Source organism: Mastigoproctus giganteus, chromosome 11, assembly GCF_048544385.1.
Source record: "Mastigoproctus giganteus isolate SK-2022 chromosome 11, ASM4854438v1, whole genome shotgun sequence".
In the NCBI taxonomy this organism is placed as follows: Eukaryota; Metazoa; Arthropoda; class Arachnida; order Uropygi; family Thelyphonidae; genus Mastigoproctus; species Mastigoproctus giganteus.
The window spans coordinates 124,108,640-124,133,203 of record NC_143585.1 but is presented as its reverse complement, the minus strand read 5'-3'; the positions used below and the strand labels follow the sequence as shown (position 1 = coordinate 124,133,203).

At 38.4% G+C, this 24,564-nt stretch overlaps 1 protein-coding gene across 2 annotated transcripts in view; it reads left to right on the top strand.

Annotated features, from left to right (window-relative positions):
- The window catches only part of Ide (Insulin degrading metalloproteinase), a 692,915-nt gene that overhangs the window by 421,724 nt on the left and 246,627 nt on the right, over positions 1-24,564 (top strand). For both annotated transcript variants that reach the window (XM_090384737.1, XM_090384738.1), the window contains exon 18: positions 9,171-9,315. In XM_090384737.1, coding sequence (XP_090240863.1) covers positions 9,171-9,315 — 145 coding nt within the window. The remainder of the gene's footprint in view (positions 1-9,170; positions 9,316-24,564) is intronic.

The following is a 24,564-nucleotide window of genomic DNA, read 5'->3' as shown; positions in this document are numbered from 1 at the left end:
TATGACTATGTACATAGACAGTATATAGTGAAATGCAAGCATATGGCATCGAAATGAAAATAAGAAACAATTTAATATTAAATGTAATACAGTATTTATTAGAAATTTCAAACAAATCTTTCAAACCACCATCTTTGCTAGCTAAAAAACCTATCCCGCCAGTGCTATCACCAGTTTCGCTAAAGCGTTGATAAAGGAGTTTTGCGTTTTCATGAATGATGAGTGAATTTAAACATAATTCATTTGAATTTCATTTGAGTTCGGTCTTCTATCCATAGATTTAAAGCTTTTTCATTTTTTCTAATTTAACATCACGAGTTACAGAGCAAATTTTTGATGCAATTAGCGCGTTTTCACGGACACTACGGCGGATTTTTTCTTCCGATTTCTTGGTTGATCGTACCGTTCACTCATTGATTTTATAATGTTTTGCCACTGAGGAGACACTTTCACCATTAGAAATTTTATCTAATAACTCAATTTTATTCGCTAATGTCATCACCTTATTTGATATTTTCACATTTCTCTTGTTATTCGTAGTCATATTTTTGTAGGGGTAGAAAGAACTTGTCCACAATAAAGTCACTTTCTTCCGTTAACACACTCGAAAAAGTCTGTTTTACACTGCAAAACGGTAGATTTATCACTTTTGTAAACATATCAATTTATAAATTGATAAATTTATAAGCATATAAATTAAAAGCAAAAGACGAAACCTTCCATAACAAGCGCATAACACATATTGAACAAGGATTAGCGAGAAACATTCACGCTCGCGATTTTATCACCCCTCTTCCCCCACCCACTGAGCGCTGTTTTGACCGGGAAAGATAATTTTAGCCACGCCCATGTTTTTTATGGCGGAAAATATTCATGGCGCTTTAAAATTCACATATTTTTAGGTTTCATTTTATATTAAATCGGCGATCGCGAATACGCGAAACCGCGAATACAGATACCGCGAATAGCGGGGGTTTACTGTATTCTCTTTACCCCCCTTAAAATCTGACAATCTGTTGGTGACATCATCAATAGTTGCCCCCGGCAGACATACACTGGTTCTACTCCACCTATCCTTATTACAAAAATATTCCCCGTTTCCCTGACAATGGAGTCTCCTAATAAAACAAAGTCCTTTTTAACGAGAGTAGTTTGCACTTGGTTTTTCTGTTTTGAGGCTCGAATCGGGTGTGAATCACTTGGTACCTTGCTGGAGTCTTGAGTCCCTGACGAGCTCCCAGATGCGTTATTCTCGAGGGCAAGCACCCGTTTTTTCAGGGACTGAAATTGTTCCTTAAAATCTGACAATCTGTTGGTGACATCATCAATAGTTGCCCCCGGCAGACATACACTGGTTCTACTCCACCTATCCTTATTACAAAAATATTCCCCGTTTCCCTGACAATGGAGTCTCCTAATAAAACAAAGTCCTTTTTAACGAGAGTAGTTTGCACTTGGTTTTTCTGTTTTGAGGCTCGAATCGGGTGTGAATCACTTGGTACCTTGCTGGAGTCTTGAGTCCCTGACGAGCTCCCAGATGCGTTATTCTCGAGGGCAAGCACCCGTTTTTTCAGGGACTGAAATTGTTCCTTAAAATCTGACAATCTGTTGGTGACATCATCAATAGTTGCCCCGGGCAGACATACACTGGTTCTACTCCACCTATCCTTATTACAAAAATATTCCCCGTTTCCCTGACAATGGAGTCTCCTAATAAAACAAAGTCCTTTTTAACGAGAGTAGTTTGCACTTGGTTTTTCTGTTTTGAGGCTCGAATCGGGTGTGAATCACTTGGTACCTTGCTGGAGTCTTGAGTCCCTGACGAGCTCCCAGATGCGTTATTCTCGAGGGCAAGCACCCGTTTTTTCAGGGACTGAAATTGTTCCATCAGTGCAGCAAATTGTAATTTAAGATCGGTGCACTCCTTACATCGATCACAAGGAAAATAATCCCCAGGTGAGGTAGGATTAGTCACCAGGTCGACCTTGGAAAACATTCCACAGGTTCCACAATGGATTAAATCATGACTCACCCATAAATCGCCATCGGCTATTTCCATGTGAGTCACGATACCCTGTGACGTGTTTAAGGCAGATCTCGTAACTACCATTATAAAATTAAATAAATATCAATGAAAGTTAACTTTAAAAAATTATATCTATAATATTATTAAAATCAAACTGTTACAAGAAACCTATAACAAAATAATCCAACAATATCTAAATAAATCAAATATTTAAAAGCACTATCCAAAAGTAAACCACTTAACTGAGGAGCCCTGACTAAGCGCGTCCGCTCACCTCGAATGCCAACACCGAACAGCTGAGCTTCCATTTCACCCCTCCGTTCATTCGAAATACCTGTCCAGCTGAGCCTTAAATTTATTTAGGCTATCAACTTCCACAACAAGGGATGGAAGTCTGTTCCACCAACCAACTACCCACTGGCTAAAGGAAAATTTCTGCAAATCTATCCTACATCTGTCTTTCCTCAATCTGAATTTATGCCCTCTCAGGTGATTTTTCTGAGCTAAAGGAAGAATCCCATCGGCATTGAGCATGCTCAAACCGTTCAATGCTTTATACACCTCTATCAGATCACCTCACCGGTGCCTAGTCTCCAAACACTGTAATTTGCAAAACTTATGCCTTTCTTCGTAAGAGCAACCCTTTGTTCCATTCACTAATCTTGTTGCCATTCTCTGTACTTGTTCCAGCAGCTCTACATCATTCTTGAAATGAGGCTTCCAGACTTGTATACAGTACTCAAGGTGTGGCCTGACCATTGCCTTATACAAGGGAATAATCACCTCCTTATCCCTGCTAGAAAAATTCCTGTATATCATTAAGATACCATGAGCTACTCTTGCAGCCCGTCTGCACTGCTCAGAAAACTTCATATCTGCCTGCACAATTTTGTGCTTAATATATCTTTGCTTTTATAGCCTGTGGTAATATTCCTCCTGTTTTTGCTAATTAGAATCGCTCTTTAATAGAATTAAAATTCAATTCACAAACGTGATCACAATGACCGGCGCTTACTGCACATCGTATAGTGAACGGTACTTTACTATGGTGAGTTCGTCGTAAAGTGATTTGATTGTACAGTGAACCAATTGTAAAAAGGGGGGGGGGGTTACATTGTATTTTTAACTATTTACGTGAAACTTCGGGATAATTGGGGCAGCCGCTTAATCGGGCCAAAATGCACTAGTCCCGATGTGTCCCAAATAACCGGAATGGACTGTACTTTTCATTTAACAGCATTAAAACATAGCTGCCACTTCTCTGAAGTCTGTTCAAATCATCCCGAGGGAGTGTTGCTTGGCATTGATCATTAATGACTCTACAAATTTTGACACACCTCTATCCTTTCATCAATGTCATTTATGAAAATGAGAAACAACAGTGGTCCAAGAACTGATCCTTGACGGTCCCCACTCCTGATGTTACACCAATCTGAAGAATATCCATTAATTACGACCCTCTGCCTGCTGCACTGCAGCCACCCTGCAATTCATCTTAGTATCTTATTAGTAATCCCAACCTATTCAAGCTTATACAATAACCTCTCATGAGGAACCAAGTTAAATGCTTGGCTAAAATCCAAATAAACTATGTCGAAATTGTTCTCTAAATCCACCTCATGAGTAATTGTTTCAAAATAGCCTACTAACTTAGTTAAACATGATTTTCCTTTAACAAAACCATGTCTATCTAAATGTTCCTGGATTTAGAGAACAATCCTCCAATCCAAAGGAATCTCCCCTAAGTCCAAAAGTGCCCTCATAATTATGCCATCAACTCCAGGAGCCTTACTTGCCTTTATGCTCAAAAGTTTTTCTAATAAAAAATTATCTCTAATTACAATATCACTAATTTCATATGGCTCAACCTTAGATGTTTTGCAAGTCATAAATAATGACAAGAGGCCGCTTTATAAGGCGTCATTGGGAGATTAGTGTACCTATTATCTTGTAACCCCTGCTGTCTTCACACCCACAGCTAAAAAAAAAAAAAAAAAAAAAGAGACAAAATGTTTAGTTTGTTTTAGTGTGTCGTGTTGATTGTTGTGTTCCGTCACTCCACAAAAGGGCAAATTTTTTATTTATGTCAAGGATGTCAGATTTTTTTTTTTTTTTTTTGTTTAGAAATCCCAAAAAATGATGGTCAAATGCAAGAGTTGGTTTTTTAACTAAACAAAAACTTGAATTTATTCAAAAGTTTGAAAACAGTGCATCCGTTAAATCTCTAAAGAACCATTATAATGTTGGTGACCAAACCATATGTGACATTGTAAAAAATAAAGGGAAGCATTGTATTGGACACATACAATGTGTCCTTTCTTAATTTGAACTTATTACGAACCTACGGGGACATAAGTTCAAATTAAGAAAGGACAGATGTAGAATAGATGTGCGGAAATTTGCCTTTAGCCAGCGGGTGGTTAATTGCTGGAACAAACTTCCATCTGTCGTTGTAGAAGTTGATAGGTTAAATAAATTTAAGGAGGAACTGGACAGGCATTTGGAGGGAATGGTGTGATTTTTTTTTTTTTTTTTTTTGGCTGATGCTGCATAAGCTCCTACACTTGCTTTCTTGCATCATGTGCCACTACTACTACTACTACTACATTAGTGCGTGGTAAATTTTTTTGTTTTTTTATATATCTATACTTTTTATGTAGGTCGCAACATTTTTCGATTCAGTAAGTCACTGACTTACGTAGCTTCGGACTTACGTTATTTATATATTTTTTTATATGACTGAAAATTTCAGTGAAGGGGACACACATTTCACTATAATAACATAAAAACCCACAGAATTCCAGCTATCGGTATTATCGCATCGAGTTAATAAGATCAAGTTTACTACCCGTTTATAATGAAAAGTCCAATAACCCGGCAAGTGCAAATTGTTTTTATTGTTTTGTGGCAGTGACCTCCAGAAATGTGCTTTAGTAATATGTGAGCTTGTGTGCAGTGATAATAGTGAGTTTTCACCTTAACCCTGTGAAGTTCTTTTGAGAAAATTTAATTTTGACTGTTATCATGGTGCCAACTAAAAGAATAAGTGACAGCGGTACTAGAAAATCTACCAAGAAAAGGAAAGCGATCGGGTTGAATCAGAAAATAAAAATAATAAGGATGTATGAAGATGGGCAAACATTAACAAATATTGTGCAGAATTTAGATTTGTCAGCATCACCAGTGAACACAATAATAAAGGAAAAAGACAGAATACGAGAAGCAGTGAAGCGATTGGCACCAATGAAGTCAACTATAATAGCTAAAGTAATGAAATACATATCAGTTTTTACAGTACAATAACATGCATTTTTTCTTCCTTTTATGTTTTCTTTTCTTATGTGCCACTCCGGCTACTTCATCATTGTCCCCAGATAAAGTTTTTTATTGAACTAATTAAAAATGTATAACTGTTTTTCTATATACAGGGTATCTCAAAAATATTGGTACAAACGTTTAGGGGAGGTAGGTAACATCTAAAGGAATGTGAATCGCATAGGAACCCATAACCGGAAACGTCACCGTAAGTCGGTATACAGCACTGTTCATCAGTTCGCGGGAGGGAAAATTTCTGGTTTATTCATTCAAGTAGTAGTCACCGCACAAAGAGCATGCATCGATATACGAACTGTGAGCTGGCAGATATGCACCTAGTGTATGAATTAGCAGAGGGCCCACACGGTGTGCCCCCCAATGCGACACAACATCGCTTTAATGTGTGGGCAGGTATGGTCGGTGACTGCTTAGTCAGCCCATACCTGTTACCATCCCGCATGAACTCCGCTAAATATCGGATCTTTCTTGAACAAGTTTTATCAGGGTTACTTGACGATGTTCCAGCAAATGTGAGACGCAACATTTGGTTTCAACATGATGGGATGCCTGCCCATTATGGAAGGTGTGTTTGTGACCATTTGAACAGGCATTTTGGGCGTCGATGGATTGGCCGTGGTGGACCCGTTGCCTGGCCCCCACGCTTGCCTGATTTATTGAGCCTTGATTTCTTTCTGTGGGGGGCCCTCAAATCTATCGTATATGAATCGCCTGTGGAGATGGAAATGGATCTCGTGGCGAGACTCGTCTGCGCTGCTGCTACTATCAAAGAAACTCCAGGTATGTTCGACCATGTCCGCGAATCCATGCTCCGTCGGTGTCACGCATGCATCGCATCTCATGGCACCTTCGAGCATCTGTTGTAACATCATGAAATGCATCCATCTCATACTTGTGTCATTTCTGCTTCTTGTGCCTCTGCTACTACTTTCCTGTGACGTTTCTGGTTATGGGTTCCTATCCGATTCACATTCCTTTAGATGTTACCTACCTCCCCTAAACGTTTGTACTAATATTTTTGAGACACCCTGTATATATATATATATATATATATATATATATACAGGGTATAAAATAATAGAAATATAAAAAATATATAACTAATTAATTGAAAAATATATACCTATTTTTCTTCATTCTTCTTAGGATATTATGTTTTTTTTTTTAATTTTGGCATATCAGGGATGTGGTAGCAATATTTTATTAGTCATTCCCTTACGTAAGAAGTCTTGGAACATATCTCTTATGTATGTCGGGAACTTACTGTATTTTTGGATTAAAATACAGTAAGTTATCCGACTTTTTTTTTCTTTTTCTTTTGCTTTTTTCTTTTTTTTTAAACCATCTATCCTGGAAAATTGAGGGTCTACTGAATAAAAAAATATATAAAACAAATTAATTGAAAAATATATAACTGTTTCTTTATTCTTCTGGGGGATGTGTGGTTTTTGTGATTTTAGCATATCAGGGATATAATAGCAATATTTTATTAGTCATTCCCGAGTTATGTAAAACTTGACTTACGTAAGAAGTCCTGTAACGTATCTCTTTCGTTTGTCAGGGACTTACTGTATACTTAGAGAAATATCTCTATTCCTTTAAATACTCTTGAATCTGATAATACCGACTAGGGAACCTACAGAAACAAGATTGGGGAGGGGGAATAATATCATTAAAATGCTCTCAGACCCCTGTTGAGATACTCTTAAAAACCCATTATTGCAGTACTCTCAAATGTATTGAAAATAATAGAAACTAGAAGAACTAACGAAGAACCTTCTGAAAATAGAATCTCTATCTAAATTTACTGGTTTGTTTCGGAAAAAAGAATCATACATTACATTAATCTCTATCTAAAGTCACTGGGTTGCAGTCCCAGTGCACTCAAGTTATCTTAACTCTGAATAAAGTCTTCATTCAGGTTTTAGGAAACTTGACGGCAAGATAACTAACAAATAAAACACTTAGTTGCCACTGTGCCACCAAGAATTTTAATGAACAATTTATGTTATTATATGCATTTTTAAAATTACAGTATTTATAGAATACTGTAATTTTAAAGATGCATATAAAACAATAAAATTGTTTTTATTCTTTTATGTATCAATAAATAAAATTTAAAATACTGTAATTTTTTATTTTAAAAAAATAGTGTCACTTGGTACTCTCTCTTGGGGGGCCCACATAGACTGGCACCCAAGGTCAAATATCCCACCCATCACTATGCCACTTTAAGTGGGCATGTTGTAACCACAGGAAATGAGTAAACAGCCTTTGCTGCCAAGATTGCCAGTCTCATACCAGACTTCCACTTAATCTTACACTGGTTACAAGCTGTTTTTGGCACATTATAGTCTTAGTTGCTAATGCGCCAATAAATACAAACCAACCAACCAACACTGATTACAAACACCCCATATAAAGTATCAATAAAGGAAAATGGCTATGAAAATACATTATTCATGGCAGGATGACATAAATAATTATTTTCCAGATTAAGAAGCAGCAGCAGCTATCAAGCCTAAGAAGGAATAGGAAAGAGGAAGCTATACTCACCAGATTGTGGATTCGACAAATTCATCTAACTCATAGCTACCTATTCACACAGGGTGACCCTCCACTATATCAGACCCAACTAATAGTAAAACACCTTATCGTGGAATGCCCATTATACTTAAGAGAATGACAGTTTACTTTCTGTTCTTATCTTTTCCCCATAATCAACTAACAGTACAGATTATATCTTGTCAGTCTCTCAGAATATATATTGTATAACAGTACAGTATATATTCTGAGAGACTGACAAGATATTAATGCCCCTATCACTTACAAAAAATAATGAAGAAATACCATCTTATCTGAATCCACTTGTTTACTATAACAAACCTCTGACAGTCTAAGACTGTAATAGGTGCATTATGGCCTTAATCAGACAAATAAATCAGACAACAACCTCTCAGCCTTATACATAGACCATTTTATTAAGTACTTAGGAGCTATTGTTATTATAGATATCATCACAGATTCATCCACAAAATTGCCTGAGAAATTTTGGGCATTCTCCATAATGCAGTGCAGTCCAGCCTGATTTCCCTTATGGAAAAAAGTAGTTTTTATATGTAGTGCCCTAGTCCAGCCTGTTATATAGTTATAAATGGAAATGAAACAGCTGCTTGGTACCTGGGCACAGGGAACAACTGATATCAAGGTTCAAAGAGAGTGAATTCTCCTCTGCCAACTGGGAATAAAGGAACAAAATATTTGATTTATTCATAGAGTGCTAGATCTCAACTAGTTGTGGCTGTAGCTTCAGATGCCATTTGGGAATGTTAGAAGTTAGCTGTGGCCCTACTGTGGCAAGGCGCCTCCGTAGCCAGGTGGGAAGGAGCAGCAGTGTGTAGCACACGCTTCTTGATTAGACCGGGGTTCGAGCCTGTCACCACCAAATATGGAGGATGCGGAAAGGTCAGAGAATGACCACCACATATCCCGGAGCAATATGGCCTTAGTTGCTAATGCTCCTAAAAACCAAATAACAACAACCACCTACTGTGGCAGCCCCTTTAGGAACAAAATCCTTGGTATTTCCAAATGCTGTTGCTTGTAAATTGTTTTTTTTTTTTTTTAAACAAATAATTATAAGTGTAGGCTGAAATTAATTATCTTTAAACAAGGGAAGGTGAAAAAATACAAGACTGCTAAGTGAAAAAATACAAGACTGGTAGGTGAAAATATATTCTGGAAGTGTAGTTTAAAATATAGTCTGTTATGTTTTATGTATAATTAGCCATTTTTTCTATTTTTTATTTAGTCCCCTTGCTTATATAGACCCTTACCATTGCAACATGGCATATATGTTTGTACAACTGTTTAAAGATGCCCTAACTGAATATGCATATGCTGCTGAACTTGCTGGACTCTATTATTCGCTCAGTAACTCTAAATATGGCATGTTTGTAAGTATAAAATATGTATGTATGTGTGTGTGTGTATATATATATATATATTATGTGGTTATTAAGTTTGGATTTATATATTCTTTAAGATTTGTGTGTTCTTCTGTGCAGCGTTAATGCCATTGTTATTTTGCCTTTAGGCCAATTGTACATTATACGCGCCAGTATATAATCGTTTAATTGTAGATTGTTATCGATTAATGGTATTTTACATATAAGTATTATTGTTCATACAATTTTGTAATCAAGTTAGCCTAGATTAGGTTATCTTCATTTCATGTGGCCGATACATTTTAAGTATAACGCTAAACGATAATGATTTTTCATAGCATTTTGCTAATGAAAACATTTTTATCTGTAGCAAGATAAATCCTAAATTCTATATAAATTTAAATAATAATACTACATCTTAAAGACTGTACAAATATATAAAATGATATAACGTATTGCGATTACATCACGTGGCCGTCAATCCCCTACTTCATCGGGGGCTTTGAGTGGATTGACAGCCCTTTTCGATGTAATGCTTCATATTTACTCGTTTCTGTCTGTACCTATACCAGTTTTGCTATTTTAGTTTATATATTCAGGTTCATTTTCTTAATATTATTTTATATTTTTATTATTTTTTTATTATTATTATTATTTTTTAATTAATATTTGATTTTTATTTATTTAAATATTACTAGTTTATTTTTTATCGATCTCTTCAGCAAACTGTGATAGGGTACACAAAGCCCAACGAGTAAGTATTCTATATTGTAATGCTACTACTACTTACTTAGTGTTGTACTTCGGTGGAGGCCGTTGAGTAAAAAGGGGGTTTCCCGCCTTCTATTTTGCTTTTATGGGTGGCTATTTTTACAGCGCAGTCGCACTACTTAGTTAATTACTCTGTGTGCTGATGGCGCATTGGTCTAGATCCCCGATTTTCTTGCCAATGCATTCTATGGAGTTTTGTTGTTGGATGGATTATATAGGTTGTGTTGACTTCTAGACTAAATCTTATTTAAATGTGTATATACATTATTTTATATACATATACATTATATACATTACCCTACCACGGAACTTCCGTGGTAGGGTATAAAAACACATGTAAAAATAATGTATATACACATTTAAATAAGATTTAGTCTAGAAGTCAACACAACCTATATAATCCATCCAACAACAAAACTCCATAGAATGCATTGGCAAGAAAATCGGGGATCTAGACCAATGCGCCATCAGCACACAGAGTAATTAACTAAGTAGTGCGACTGCGCTGTAAAAATAGCCACCCATAAAAGCAAAATAGAAGGCGGGAAACCCCCTTTTACTCAACGGCCTCCACCGAAGTACAACACTGAGTAAGTAGTAGTAGCATTACAATATAGAATACTTACTCGTTGGGCTTTGTGTACCCTATCACAGTTTGCTGAAGAGATCGATAAAAAATAAACTAGTAATATTTAAATAAATAAAAGTCAAGTATTAAATAAAAAAAAAATAAAAAATAATAATATAAAATAATATTAAGAAAATGAACCTGAATATATAAACTAAAATAGCAAAACTGGTATAGGTACAGACAGAAACGAGTAAGTATGAAGCATTACATTGAAAAGGGCTGTCAATCCACTCAAAGCCCCCGATGAAGTAGGGGGATTGACGGCCATTGATGTAATCGTAATACGTTATATCATTTTATATATTTGTACAGTCTTTAAGATGTAGTATTATTATTTAAATTTATATAGAATTTAGGATTTACCTTGCTACAGATAAAAATGTTTTCATTAGCAAAATACTATGAAAAATCATTATCGTTTAGCGTTATACTTAAAATGTATAGGCCACATGAAATGAAGATAACCTAATCTAGGCTAACTTGATTACAAAATTGTGTGAACAATAATACTTATATGTAAAATACCATTAATCGATAACAATCTACAATTAAACGATTATATATATATATATATATATATATATATATATATTTTTTTTTTTTTTTTTTTTTTGTGAACCTCTTATTTATTTTACTAGCTCATTTTAATTTTTAATCTTTTAGATGTTTATGTGCTAAATATTTTTATCCTATGTAGTGCTAATTAACAGATTGAACAACATGACGCCATGAAAAATTGTATATGGAAAAAAAAAAAAAAAAAAAAAGATAAGAGTTTATGGAAACTAACTGAAAAGTTTAAAGAAAACATTCCAGTAAATCCATCATTTAAAGACCAATTGTGACAATGTTTTGAAATTCTTGTGGGTGTCAAGTCTAGATAATTGAGTTTCCTGTGAAATATGATTTGAGGAAGGAAAGAACTAAGGTGATTGTAAGAACTGGTATTATCAAATGCTGCTCTAGTTTTAAATAAAATAAATTATGTAATTGTCAAATTTAGAAGAAAAAAATTGATATTAAGAGCTAGTTTCAACAGATAACTCGGGAATTTTTTTATCCATTTCAGCCCCAATGCCAGGGGGTGTTGACCACTATATCATCTCCTACTTCGAGCAAAGACTTCCTTAGCAAAGTTGTGAAGAGCAGATAAACATTCAGGGGTTAGGAGTAACTGGTCTAATTGATTTTCAGATATTGGGATGGTGTTCATTGCCTCAAATCTTCATATACCATACAGTCAAAAAGGAGGTGAGAGATCAGTTTTCCTTGGCTCTGCAGTAGCACAGGTGAGTCATGCAGATGCCTAGTTATTGCAGTTTTTCATTAAGAGAACCATGTCCTGTAACCAGGAAGAAAGTCTCTATGGTGAGGGAAAGCCAGGATTGGACAGAATTAGAGGATGTAAAGGTGACATCAGGAAGGAATCTTCTAGTAACCACCCCAACCTGGGATGTATCCCAGCGGGTCTGCCAGATGTCCACTAACTCGTAGCATCTGGCTTTCTCAGCTTTTGGGTTGGTGTCAAGATCAAGTTCGATGTCAAGGAACTTAGTGGGGATGTTGTTTTTAATTCTAAATACTAGTCCTCTGTAGGCAGCATACAGATCCTGAGGAAGAGTTCCAGATATGACCTGGATGGCTGCTGTAGATACTGTTCTGCAAACTCTAAGGGTAGCCAATAGCATTGTATGTTGGATGGAACTCAATCTGTCTCTCATCTTGACCAAGCCAACTCAGTGAAACCAGGCACTGGCTGCATATGTGACAATTGGCAGGAAGATTACTTTATAGTAGAGATGAAGCGTCATCTTGCAAAGGCCCCAGTCGTTCCTGGAGATACGAATAATGGAGCCAGAGAGCTTCTTGACTTTTGATCTGAGATGGGTGAGGTGTGGCAGGAAACTCAGTTTGTGGTCAATTACCACTTCGAGAATGGTAGCTTCAGTGGCTATGGGTAGCCGAATTCCAGAGATTTTAACCTGAGGTCTGGCTTGTGCTTAAAGAGCATCATTTTGGTTTTACCTGGGTTAATGCAGAGTTTCTTCAATGCTGCCCAGGAGGAGAGATCAGACAGGACCAGATTAGCATTATGTTCAATGGCACTTCTAGATTTTTCAGACACGGTGATCGTAAGGTCGTTGGCAAAGACTACAACTTTGGTGTTCTCAAAGGAGCAGGAGAGCAAATCAATTGTAAAGGATATTTCCTAGCTGTGAACTTTTTTGTGAGACTGGAGTAGCAAGTGGAGTCCATTCAGGGATCAGTACTTGCTCCTCTTGCCTTTTGATGATATTGATGAGTGAATACAGGGGAAGCTGTCAATGTTTACCGACCTAATGGTTAGTTGGGTGATTAATGATCAGAGCCAGGCCCCAGAGTGAAATGGCTGGCTTTTGTCCTCCCCCACTTCTTCTATCATGATATAGCTGACTCTAATGGAAAAGATTAATATTAGTAGTGGCAAATGATGCAAGAAGGCAAGCTTATAGAGCATTATCAAAGAAAAAACAAATAAATGAATAAAAAATAAATTAAAAAAACCCACAGTTCTTGCACTCCTGTCCAACCCCTATAATAGTTTGTGTAGCTCTTTCTAAAATTTCTTCAAACTGCTCAGTGGCTGAAAACAAATACTGATTGGTTTGTTCAAAGCCTTAAACACACCAGTCACTCCTCACAGATGTCCAGTTCCCCACAATTTCAGTTTGCATGACTGAAGCCTTTCTTAATAGGAGTGCCCTTTGTTCGCCCTATTCTCGTTGCCCTTCTCTGTACTCATTCCAGGAGATCCACATCCTTCCTAAAATGAGACTTCCTGACCTATATGCATGTGGCCTAACCATTGCATCATCATCATTGACAGAACTCCATTAGCTGTCCTAGTAGCCTGTCTGCACTACTTAGAAAACTTCATGTCTGACTGCACAATTACCTCAGGTCTTTTTCATTCTCCACTACTCTCAGTTTGCTACCACACAGGTGCCACATTGATGGTGGTGGGGAATACATCAGTTGCCACTTCCCAGCCATCTGCCTAATTTTTTTAGATCTTGATGCATTACATACCTTGATTGCTGTCATTAACTACCCTACTAACATTTCTGTCACCTGCAAACTCAAACTTAGACATTAAGCCTGATATTCTATCACCAATATCATTAATAAATACTGAAAGCAACAGTGGCTCAGAATTGAACCCTGGGGATCTCTGCCAATAGCATTAGTTCAATAGGAGGAATGCCCATTGATAACAACTCTCTCCCTTCTTCCAGTCAACCATCTCTTTATCCATAGGAGTAACCTGCTCCTAATGCCAGTTTCTTACAGCACACTTTTTTGTGAAACAGTATCAAATGCTTTAGTGTTAGTATTTAGTATTAGTAATGGCCAGATGGTGCAAGGAAGCCTAAGGCTTATGCTGCGCCAGCAAAAAAAAGGAAAGACAAAAAAGAGTAAAATAATAATAAAATAAAATAAATAAATAATAAAAGAAAAGGAAATAGACAACCTGAAATTATGTGTTTCCCTTCTCCCAGAGGTAACATTCAGCCGTGGGGGGGGGGAGATCAGCCAGATCTCCCCGTAACTTGAATTTATTGACCCTAATTCTAGAATCATTTATAACTAAATATTTCATCCTCATTCATTTTACTTTTGCTTCTCACCTCAGTGAGGCAAAATACCTTGATTGAGTTGTTTTGACTTAAACACCTCAATCAAGTCTCCCTTAAGGTGCCTAGTTTCCAAGCTGTGATTATGACGTCTTTATCTTACTAGCAAACGTTCAATAAATCATGGATAGGACACCTTGGGCCTTCCTTGCAACCTGTCTACAATGCTCGGAGAACTTCGTAATGACAATATTGTAACTCCCCAGTCCCTTTCTTCTGCTACTGACTTAAGTTCAACTTTACCAAGTGTATAAGTTATTTTGGGGTTACTATTCCCCAGGTGTCAGACCTTGAACTTTGCTGGATTAAAGCAAAGCTGCCAATTTTCTGACCATTCCTGTTGCCTGCCAGGTCACTCTGAAAAAAGCTCTGCTTGGCATTGATCATTAACTACTCTACCAATCTTTACATCATCTACAAGTTTAGATATCACATCCTCAATCCCTTCATCGATGTCATTTAAGAAAATCATAAACAATCATAAACCAATAAGAGGAATATCCATTCATCACAAAACTCTGCCTTCTGCTCTGAAGCCATCCTGCTATCCATCTAAGGGTATTGCTGGGAGTCATTGCAGTACAAGTAAACACATGGTTTGTGTTAGGGTAGCTAAGAATAGGAACAGGTGCATGTATACTTGCATGTACACCAATGCTAGGAGTTTGGTAAATAAATTTGATGAATTTGAGGTATTGCTCAGACCATCAAAGGCAGATATTGTTGGGATATCAGAGATGTGGTGTCACACAGATATAAGGAAGGCAGAACTGGAATTTGGGGAGTACAATGTGTACAGAAAGGATAGACAGGGCAGGAAGGGAGGAGGGGTTATGCTGTTAATTAAGAAACCCAAAATCCAAGGAAGTGCAGCCAGACATCGCTGGACAGTGCAGTGTCGAGTCAGTTTGGTGTGACGTAATAACTGAGAGGAAAGTGGAGGAGAAACTGTTGAAAATAAACACAAGAAAGACACCTGGGGGGGGGATGGAATCTATCCAGTTATATTAAAGGAGGCAGCAAAGGAAGTAAGCAAACCCTTAGCCGTAATTATGAGAGCTTCTTTGGACTTAGGAGAGGTACCCATAGACTGGAGATGTGTAAATGTGACCCCAATTCACAAAGGGGGATCAAAGACTGACACATGTAATTATAGACATGTGAGTTTAACTTCTGTTCCAGGAAAATTAATGGAGGCACTGGTTAAAGAAGCACTGCAGGATCATCTAGACAAGACTTCAGTTATAGCTCGAACACAGCATGGTTTTGTTAAGGGAAAGTCTTGCCTGACCAACTTGATTGGATACTATGATGCAGTCACAAAAGAACTGGATACAGGGAATAACTTTGATATTATATATTTGATCTTAGAAAGACTTTTGATACTGTTGCACATGGAAGACTGTTGCACAAATTGGAGCAGTGTGGCATTGGAGGCAAATTCCTGCTATGGATAAAGGGATGGTTGAGGGGGGAGAAGACTGAGTGGTAATCAATGGACACTGCTCATCGTGGACTAATGTTATTAGTGGAGTCCCTCAGGGTTCAGTGTTGGGTCCATTGTTGTTTTCTGTATTTATAAATGATATTGATAATGGTATATCAAGTTTAATGTCAAAGTTTGCAGACAATATAAAGGTTTACAGGGTTGTTAAGGACACTACTGATGCTATGCTGCTGCAACAGGATCTGGAAAGGTTGAGCAGATGGGCTGAGAGGTGGCAAATGAAGTTTAACATCGACAAATGTAAAGTACTACATATGGGAAACAGTAACCCCAGTGCAACGTATCATCTCTGTGGTACTACACTGACAGTGGTAGAGAAAGAAAAGGACCTGGGGGTAATTGTGCAGGCAGATATGAAGTTTTCTGAGCAGCACAGATGGGCTGCAAGAGTAGCTCATGGTGTCTTGTCAGTGATATACAACCGGAATTTTTCTAGCAGGGATAAGGAGGTGATTATTCCCTTGTATAAGGCAATGGTCAGGCCAAACCTTAAGTACTGTATACAGGTCTGGAGGCCTCATTTCAAGAAGGATGTAGAGCTGCTGGAACAAGTACAGAGAAGGGCAACAAGATTAGTGAATGGAACAAAGGGTTGCTCTTACGAAGAAAGGCTTAAGTTTTGCAAATTACAGTGTCTGGAGACTAGGCACCGGCGAGGTGATCTGATAGAGGTGTATAAAGCCTTGAATGGTTTGAGCATGGTCAATGCTGATTCGATTCTTTCTCTTGCTCAGAATAATCACCTGGGAGGGTATAAATTCAAATTGAGGAAAGACAGATGTAGGATAAATGTGCGGAAATTTGCCTTTAGCTAGTGGATAGTTTTGTTAGTGGAACAGACTTCCATCCCTTGTTGTGGAAATTGATAGCCTAAATAAATTTAAGGCTTAGCTGGACAGGTATTTCGAACGAGCATAGGGGTGAAATGGAAGTGTTTTTTTTTTTTTTTTTTTGGCTGATGCTGCATAAGCTTGCTTTCTTGCATTATATGCCTCTACTAATGCTAAGGATTTCCCTTGTGATTACAACTTGTTGTATCTTATAAAGTAACTACTCATGTAGAACTGAGTCAAATGCTTTGATGAAATATAAATAAACAATGTTGAAATTATTCCCTAAAACCAGCTCATGAGTGATGCTGTCAAAATATAGCTAACTGCTGGATTTGTTAAACATGATTTTCCCTTTACATAGCCATGTTGAATATCCATCAGAATTCCATTTCTATCTAAATGATCCTGAATTCCATCCTTGATCATTGTCTCCATGATTTTCCCTACTACTGAAGTTAGACTGACCAACTGGTAATTTCCCACTACACTCTTAGAACCTCCCTCATGTATTGGAGATATATTGGCACTTTTCCTATCCAATTCAGTCTCTCCTGAGTCCAATGATGCTCTCATAATTAGCCTCAATGGTTCAATGCACTCACTTGCCACCCCCCTTAAAATTATAGGGTATATGCCATTAACCCCAGGAGCCTTACTGGCTTGTAGGCCCAAAAGTTTTTTCATTAAATAATCATGCAAAATTTCAATATTGTTAATTACATATTTTACAACTTCACTCCCATGAATTCTCATTGACATAGGGTTGGAGTATTTTTTTTAATGGTATATACTGATTCAAGTCTTCTGTGATTAATGTTTTGAAGGTATACCATAGTTCAGTTGTATTCTCTCTGTGAGATATCTGCCCAATTAATAGAGGCCATGTAACACCTTACAGCATCAAAATTCCCTTTCTTGAAATTATAATCTATTTCTTTGCCTTTAACTACTGCTGCTGCTCTCTTCATCGTCCACCATAGAACTCCGTGGTCATGTCCTGCTATGTCATCTGGTTTGTGGTTGATGATCAGGTCTAGAATATTCTTTTCCCTAGTACTCCCTGACATGTTGATACAAATAACAATCATCTAGTTTATTTAAAAATTTTGTCCCCCACGTGGAGTTTCCTTCCAATTTTCTCCAAACAGTTAGAGGCAATTTAAAATCATCCATTATAAGACAATCACACTTTTTTTGCCCATTCCATTTTCATGTAGAGCTCTCTTCATAATCTTCACAATCACCTAACCTGTAGATTACTCCCACTCTCATATCAATGCGACAATAGCTTTGCTTCCAACTATCTCACACCATACAGATTCTATACTAGCATACAAAACATCTGAATCCGGAAAAGCTTTCCTCTCACTCAGGCTGCTTTTGATAAGAAGCATGACCCCATAACCCTTCTACCTGCCCTATCCTTCCTAAATACATTGTACATAAACTACTGAAACTCATCATCCCCTATCTCCTGGTGGCACCATGTTTCTGTAAGCCTTATTATGTAGGCGCCTCCGTAGCCAGGTGGGAAGGAGCAGCAGTGCGTAGCACACGCTTCTTGATTAGACCGGGGTTCGAGCCCGTCACCACCAAATATGGAGAATGCGGAAAGGTCATGGAATGACCACCGTATATCCCGGAGCAATATGGCCCTAGTTGCTAATGCTCCTAAAAACCAAATAACACACACAAATAACACAAAGCCTTATTATGTCAGCGTTACTTGTCCTAACCAGCAGTTTGAATTCATTCATTTTATTGATGGCATTTCTGACATTACTGTATAAACAATTATAGTTTAGTGTTCTTGTATAGTTAACTACCCTGACACACCCCTTGAAGTTATGTAAGCTTGCTTCTGGCTTAAACTTCCCGTTCACTTGAATCTTTTCTGCTCTCAGAATGTCTTGCTAATATGAACTCTTGCAGTAACAAACAAGAACTCTTGAAATATGCAGAAGTGTTACTTGGAACGATATTATCAAAGAAACGTGTATCTATATTACCCTTGTCCCCCAACGTAGACAAAGTGCATTATAGCCTAAGCTGCTCTTGCGACAATAGCTCTCAAGCAGCAACAACAACAAACTTGCCCCCACCAGGGTGCCAAGTGATTGTGACTGAATGATTTCTCTTTGTGCTTTCACTGCAATTTTCTGAAAGGTGAATTCTAGTTCTCTTTCGGCGCCTCCGTAGCCAGGTGGGCAGGAGCAGCAGTGCGTAGCACACGCTTCTTGATTAGACCGGGGTTTGAGCCTGTGATCACCAAATACGGAGGATGCGGAAAGGTCACGGAATGACCACAGCATATCCCCGGAGCAATATGACCTTAGTTGCTAATGCTCCTAAAAACCAAATAACAACAACAACTAGTTCTCTTTTACGTTCCTTTCCTTAAGAAATCCTTTTATTTAATAGTAGCTCTTGTATCAAAAGTACTGGTAGAGAGCAAGGAAGGAAAGTAACCTTTCTTTATTTTCATATTTAATAGACTAACTCCTATTAATTTTGCTTGGTCGCACCAGGCACTGCTCCTGCCTCCCCATGGCAGGGCCGGTAACCTTGGCAGAAAAGTTCATCTGCTATGGGCTAAAAGCAGAAGAAGAAGATGATATGGACACTGGTCGCCCTACCTTTCTAACACGGAACGCAATATGTTTCCCTCTTTAGAACTGACAAGCTGTTGGCCAGAGACAGAAAATGAACATGACTCGTCACAACCAAAGAGGTTAAAAACCATTTCTTCTACGACCAAGTTTCCTGCATTCTTAATAATGCACTCATTATCAGAATAGCCTCTTAGTAAGCTATCTCCTTTTCTAATCCAAAAACACTTGGAAAGTATTGCAGGCTCTCTCAAGACAGTTAAGCGACTGCAATCAGGGGACTTACTTGTAGAAACTGTCAACCGCAGGCATTCTAAAAAACTCTTACAAATGACAAACTTTGCTAAAATTCCAGTGAATCTAACTCCCCATGCAACCCTAAATACATCTAAGGGTGTTATATCTAGTTGGGACCATTTGAATGTGACAGAGGAAGAAATTAAAGAAGAGCTTCAGGAACAAAACGTAACTGCTGTGAAAAGGAATTATGACTAAAAGGGACAATATACTCACACCCACCAGAAATATTATTATTATTATTACTAGCCATGTAGTGCAAGGAAGCCTGAGGCTTATGCTGCACCAGCTTAAAAAAAATTTCCAAAGTTACCCAGAGAGAGAGAGAGAAGTAGAAAGGAATCACCAAGAAGGGAAGAATGATGATATCCAGCTCAGGACCCTGAGTGTGCCAAGCCCATACTCACCAGATGTGAGCCCCTGGGGTTAATTCTCACCTTTAACAGTCCAAACCTATCCTGATCAGTAAAAGCAGGTTATTTTGTCTGCTGCATTCGTCCTTTCATTCCTAATCCGTTGAGATGTTATAAATGCCAAAAGTATGGACACCCTCAAACGGCATGCAGAGGGAACCCAGTTTGTCTCAACTGTGGATCCTTCGAACACGGTTAAAGAGATTGTTCAGCGAAAGATATGACCTGTCCCAGCTGCAAAGACAACCATCATCTTACTGTAAAACATGTGAGAGGTGGAAAACGGAGAAAAAAATTGTGAAATGTAAAGTTGAAAACAAAGTTAGTTATCAGGAGGTAAGAAAATTAATTGCACCCAGTATACCTAACCATACCTATGCCAATATTGCAAAAAAATATCAAACCATTGCCACTCAAACTGATGTTACTGTTCCATCAAACACATCAATCTCTGACTGGGCTCGCACTGTCCTCTCTCAACAACAGTCCATTGCCCTTAAACACCCAGACCAAGCAAGTAATCATTACGATACCAGCGAAGTCTTCTTCTCTGCCAGTGATTGCTACTACTTCAAATAATCATAGTTTGATTCGAAAAGGATTGTTTAGGACACACCGATGGATGCAGAGAACACATCAAAATAGCAAGATCCGATTCTGGAAATATTTGCAGAAGAAAATATGGACACTGGTTGCCCTACCTTTCCAAAAAGAGACAAACCAAAGCCTGAATGCCATAAGACAGCCACATTGGGTACAGCTTCTTCTAAATTCAGGTAATGCCTTATTTTTTGCAGTGGAATTGCGGAGGCTTTCGCGGCAACATTGATGATGTTCAGTACTTAATTAACCATTACTCTCCAGTTGGTCTCTGTCTGCAGGAAACCTATTTCATTCCTCAAATTTCAATTTCCATAAAAAACTACTCAATCTATCGAAGGGATCAGAATACTTCCAATTCTGCTTGTGGTGGTGTAGCTATTTTGATTAATTCAAAGAGCCCAGCTAGTCAAATTACAGCCAGGCCTTGCATAACGCTAGTTCGATTAACGCGTTTTTCAGTTACCGCTGTTTGAGAAAATTATACAACTTTTCACTTTACACGATGCAAATTTCAAGTTAACACGATCTTCTTTTTATGTGATAGCTGAAAAAGATTTGAATCGCACATTAAGCTTACTGTGCATCGGATGGGCAATAAACAAACGTTTGCCTGCTGCCTGCCGCCTGCCTCAGTGTGTTCCATCAACCATCGGAAGACGTGTTACTTGTTTGTCTCCCCTAAAAAGTCAGGCCCAGGGTGCCATGTGATTGTGACTGAGTGATTTCTCTGTGCTATTACTGCGATTTCCCAAAAGTGATTTATAGTTATTTTATGTTCTTGACGTTAATAAATTTATTCATTTAATAACATCTCTTGTTACAAAAAAAACTTGCCGACCGTGCTAGCCGGGTGGGTAAAGTGCCTGCCTGGCAACCCAAAGGTCACGGGTTCGATTCCCGCCTCGGGCTTGGATCAAAGTACTGCAAAAACCTTGGGTGGTGCATTATGGCCACAGAAGCCTATGCGCCAACAACTACCCAAAAAAAAAAAAAAAAAAAAAACTTGTACAGAGCAAGAAAGGAAAGGTAACTTTCTTTATTTCTTCTAGTTTACTCCTAACACTAGGTGCCTCCTTAGCCAGGTGGGCAGGAGCAGCAGTGCGTAGCACACGCTTCTTGATTAGACATGAGTCGAGCCCGCGACCACCAAATACAGAGGATGCGGAAAGGTCAGGGAATGACCACCGCATATCCCCAGAGCAATATGCCCTTAGTTGCTAATGCTCCTAAAAACCAAATAACAAACAACTCCTAACACTTAGTACTTTTCACTTGGTCACATGAGGTACTGCTCCTGCCTCCCTGTGGCGGGGCCGGAAATCTTGGCAGAGCAGATAATCTGCCAAGGGCCAAAAGGAGCAAAGATTGACCTTAATGGTTTTCCACCTTTAGAGCCGACAAGCTCTCTTCCAGACACGGAAGCCAAACATGGCATGTCACAACCCAAGAGATTTAAAACCAATTCCTCAGTGACAGATTTCCCAGAATTTATCATAATGCACTCTCTTGCCGATCGATCCCTTAGTAAGCTGTCTCCGTTTCTTATCCAAAAACACCTGGAAAGTCTCGCAGGATCTCTCCTAAGACAGTCAAGAGACTGCAATCAGGGGACCTACTAGTGGAGACAATAAACCGTGGACATTCGGAGAAACTGCCAAACCTTACAAACTTTACTGGAATTCCAGTAAAGGTTTCTCCCCATGCAACCCTAAATTCATCCAAGGAGGTTATATCCAGTTGGGATTTATTGAATGTCACGGAGGAGGAGATAATGGAAGAACTTCAAGACCAAAATGTCATCGCAGTCAAAAGGATTATGACTAAAAAAGACAATACACTTACTCCTACAAGGAACATTATTCTTACTTTCAATATGCCTAATCTACCGCCATCGATAAAAGCAGGATATCTACTTTGTTGCATTAGGCCCTACATTCCTAATCCATTGAGATGTTTTAAGTGCCAAAAGTATGGCCACTCTCAAATGGTATGCAGAGGAAATCAAGTTTGCCTCAATTGTGGGTCCTCTGACCACACTCAAAGTGATTGCTCGGGAAAAGAAATAGTCTGCCCCAACTCTAAAGGCAACCATCCTGCTTATTCAAGGTCATGCGACAAATGGAAAACTGAAATGAAAATTGTGAAATATAAGATTGAAAATAAAGTAAGTTTTCAAAAAGCAAGGAAAGTAATTGCTCCCAGTATGACTAAGCATAAGTACGCCAGTATTGTGAAAAAGTATCAATCAGTGGCCACCCAAACTGATGTTACAGTCCCTTCAAACACTTCAATTTCCGACTGGGCTCGGGCTGTTCTCTCCCATCAAGTCCAATATCCCTAAGCAGTTGAACCAGGCAAATAATACTGCACTTACAGTACCAGCAACATCTCCTTCTCCTCCCCCAGTGATTGTTTCTACATCGAATAATTGAAGCTCACATTTAAAAAAGAATATCCAAAAAACATCTATGGACACTCGACTCATCCAGACAAGAAAAACCTATCTTAGAAGTACATGCGGAAGAAGAAATGGACACCAGTCGACCATTCTTCTCCAAAAAAAGACAAACCAAAGCCTGGACATTACAAACCAATCACATTCAGTCAGATACAGCTTCTTCTACTAAACACCAGTAATGCCTTATATTCTACAATGGTTTGCAGAGGATTTTGTAGCAACCTTAATGATATTCAAGTCTTAATACTCTCCAGTTGGTTTCTGTCTACAGGAAACCTATCTAACTCCTCAAATTTTTGAGGGCGCCTCCGTAGCCAGGTGGGAAGGAGCAGCAGCAGTGCGTAGCACATGCTTCTTGATTAGACCGGTGTTCGAGACCGTCACCACCAAATACGGAGGATACGGAAAGGTCAAGGAACTAAGGCCATATTGCTCCGCATATCCCGGAGCAATATGGCCTTAGTTGCTAATGCTCCTAAAAACCAAATAACAATAACAACTCCTCAAATTTCCACCAACATAAAGAACTATGCCATCTATCGACAAGATCGTAATACTTCAAATGATGCCCGTGGAGGCGTGGCCATCTTGGTCACCTCAAAGATCCTAACCAAACAAATTGTTTTGCAAACTGAAATTGAAGGTGTTGCCACGTTTGATAACCCAGATTGCGTTAACACTAGTATCAGTTTATCTCCCACCAAGTCATACCTTCTCTTACCAAGATCTTGAAAACCTGCTAATGCAATTACCACCCCCTGTCTGTCTCTTGGGTGATTTCAATGGCCACCACCCCTTATGGGGATTAACAAAATTAGATACACATGGCCGCCTAATTGAAACTTTTCTAGATAAGCAAAATCTTACTGTTCTTAATACTGGTGCACCCACTCACATTCAATTTCCAACTGGACAAACTGGTGCACCCACTCACATACAATTACCAACTGGAAAAACTTCTGCAGTCGATCTATCAATATGTTCCCCGGTTCTGTTTCCAATCATAGAATGGTCTGTTATGGACGACCCCTTGGGTAGTGATAATTTTCGGATTATTTGTGATCTGCTCACTGCACAACCACCATTAGTGGTTGTGCAGTGAGCAACCACCCTCCCGGAAATGGAAGTTCTCTCAAGCCAACTGGGTCAAATTTAAATCTTTTGTCACCCTGGATGAGCAATATATATGAACACAGTCGATAGATGAAGCCACAGATTACATCACTTCACACCTACTATCTGCATCTAAATGTTCAATTCCATTATCGAATCCCCAGTCCTGATGGCACCTTAGCTATTGGTGGAGTGAAGACTGCAGAAAAGCAAAGAAGTTAAAAAATAAAGCATGGAATTTATGAATGAAAGCACACTGAAAGCACACTTTGAATGAAAGCACGTCTCATTCAAAGGCAAGCCAAGAAGAATTCTTGGATTCGGTTTACATCTACTATAAACTGAAACA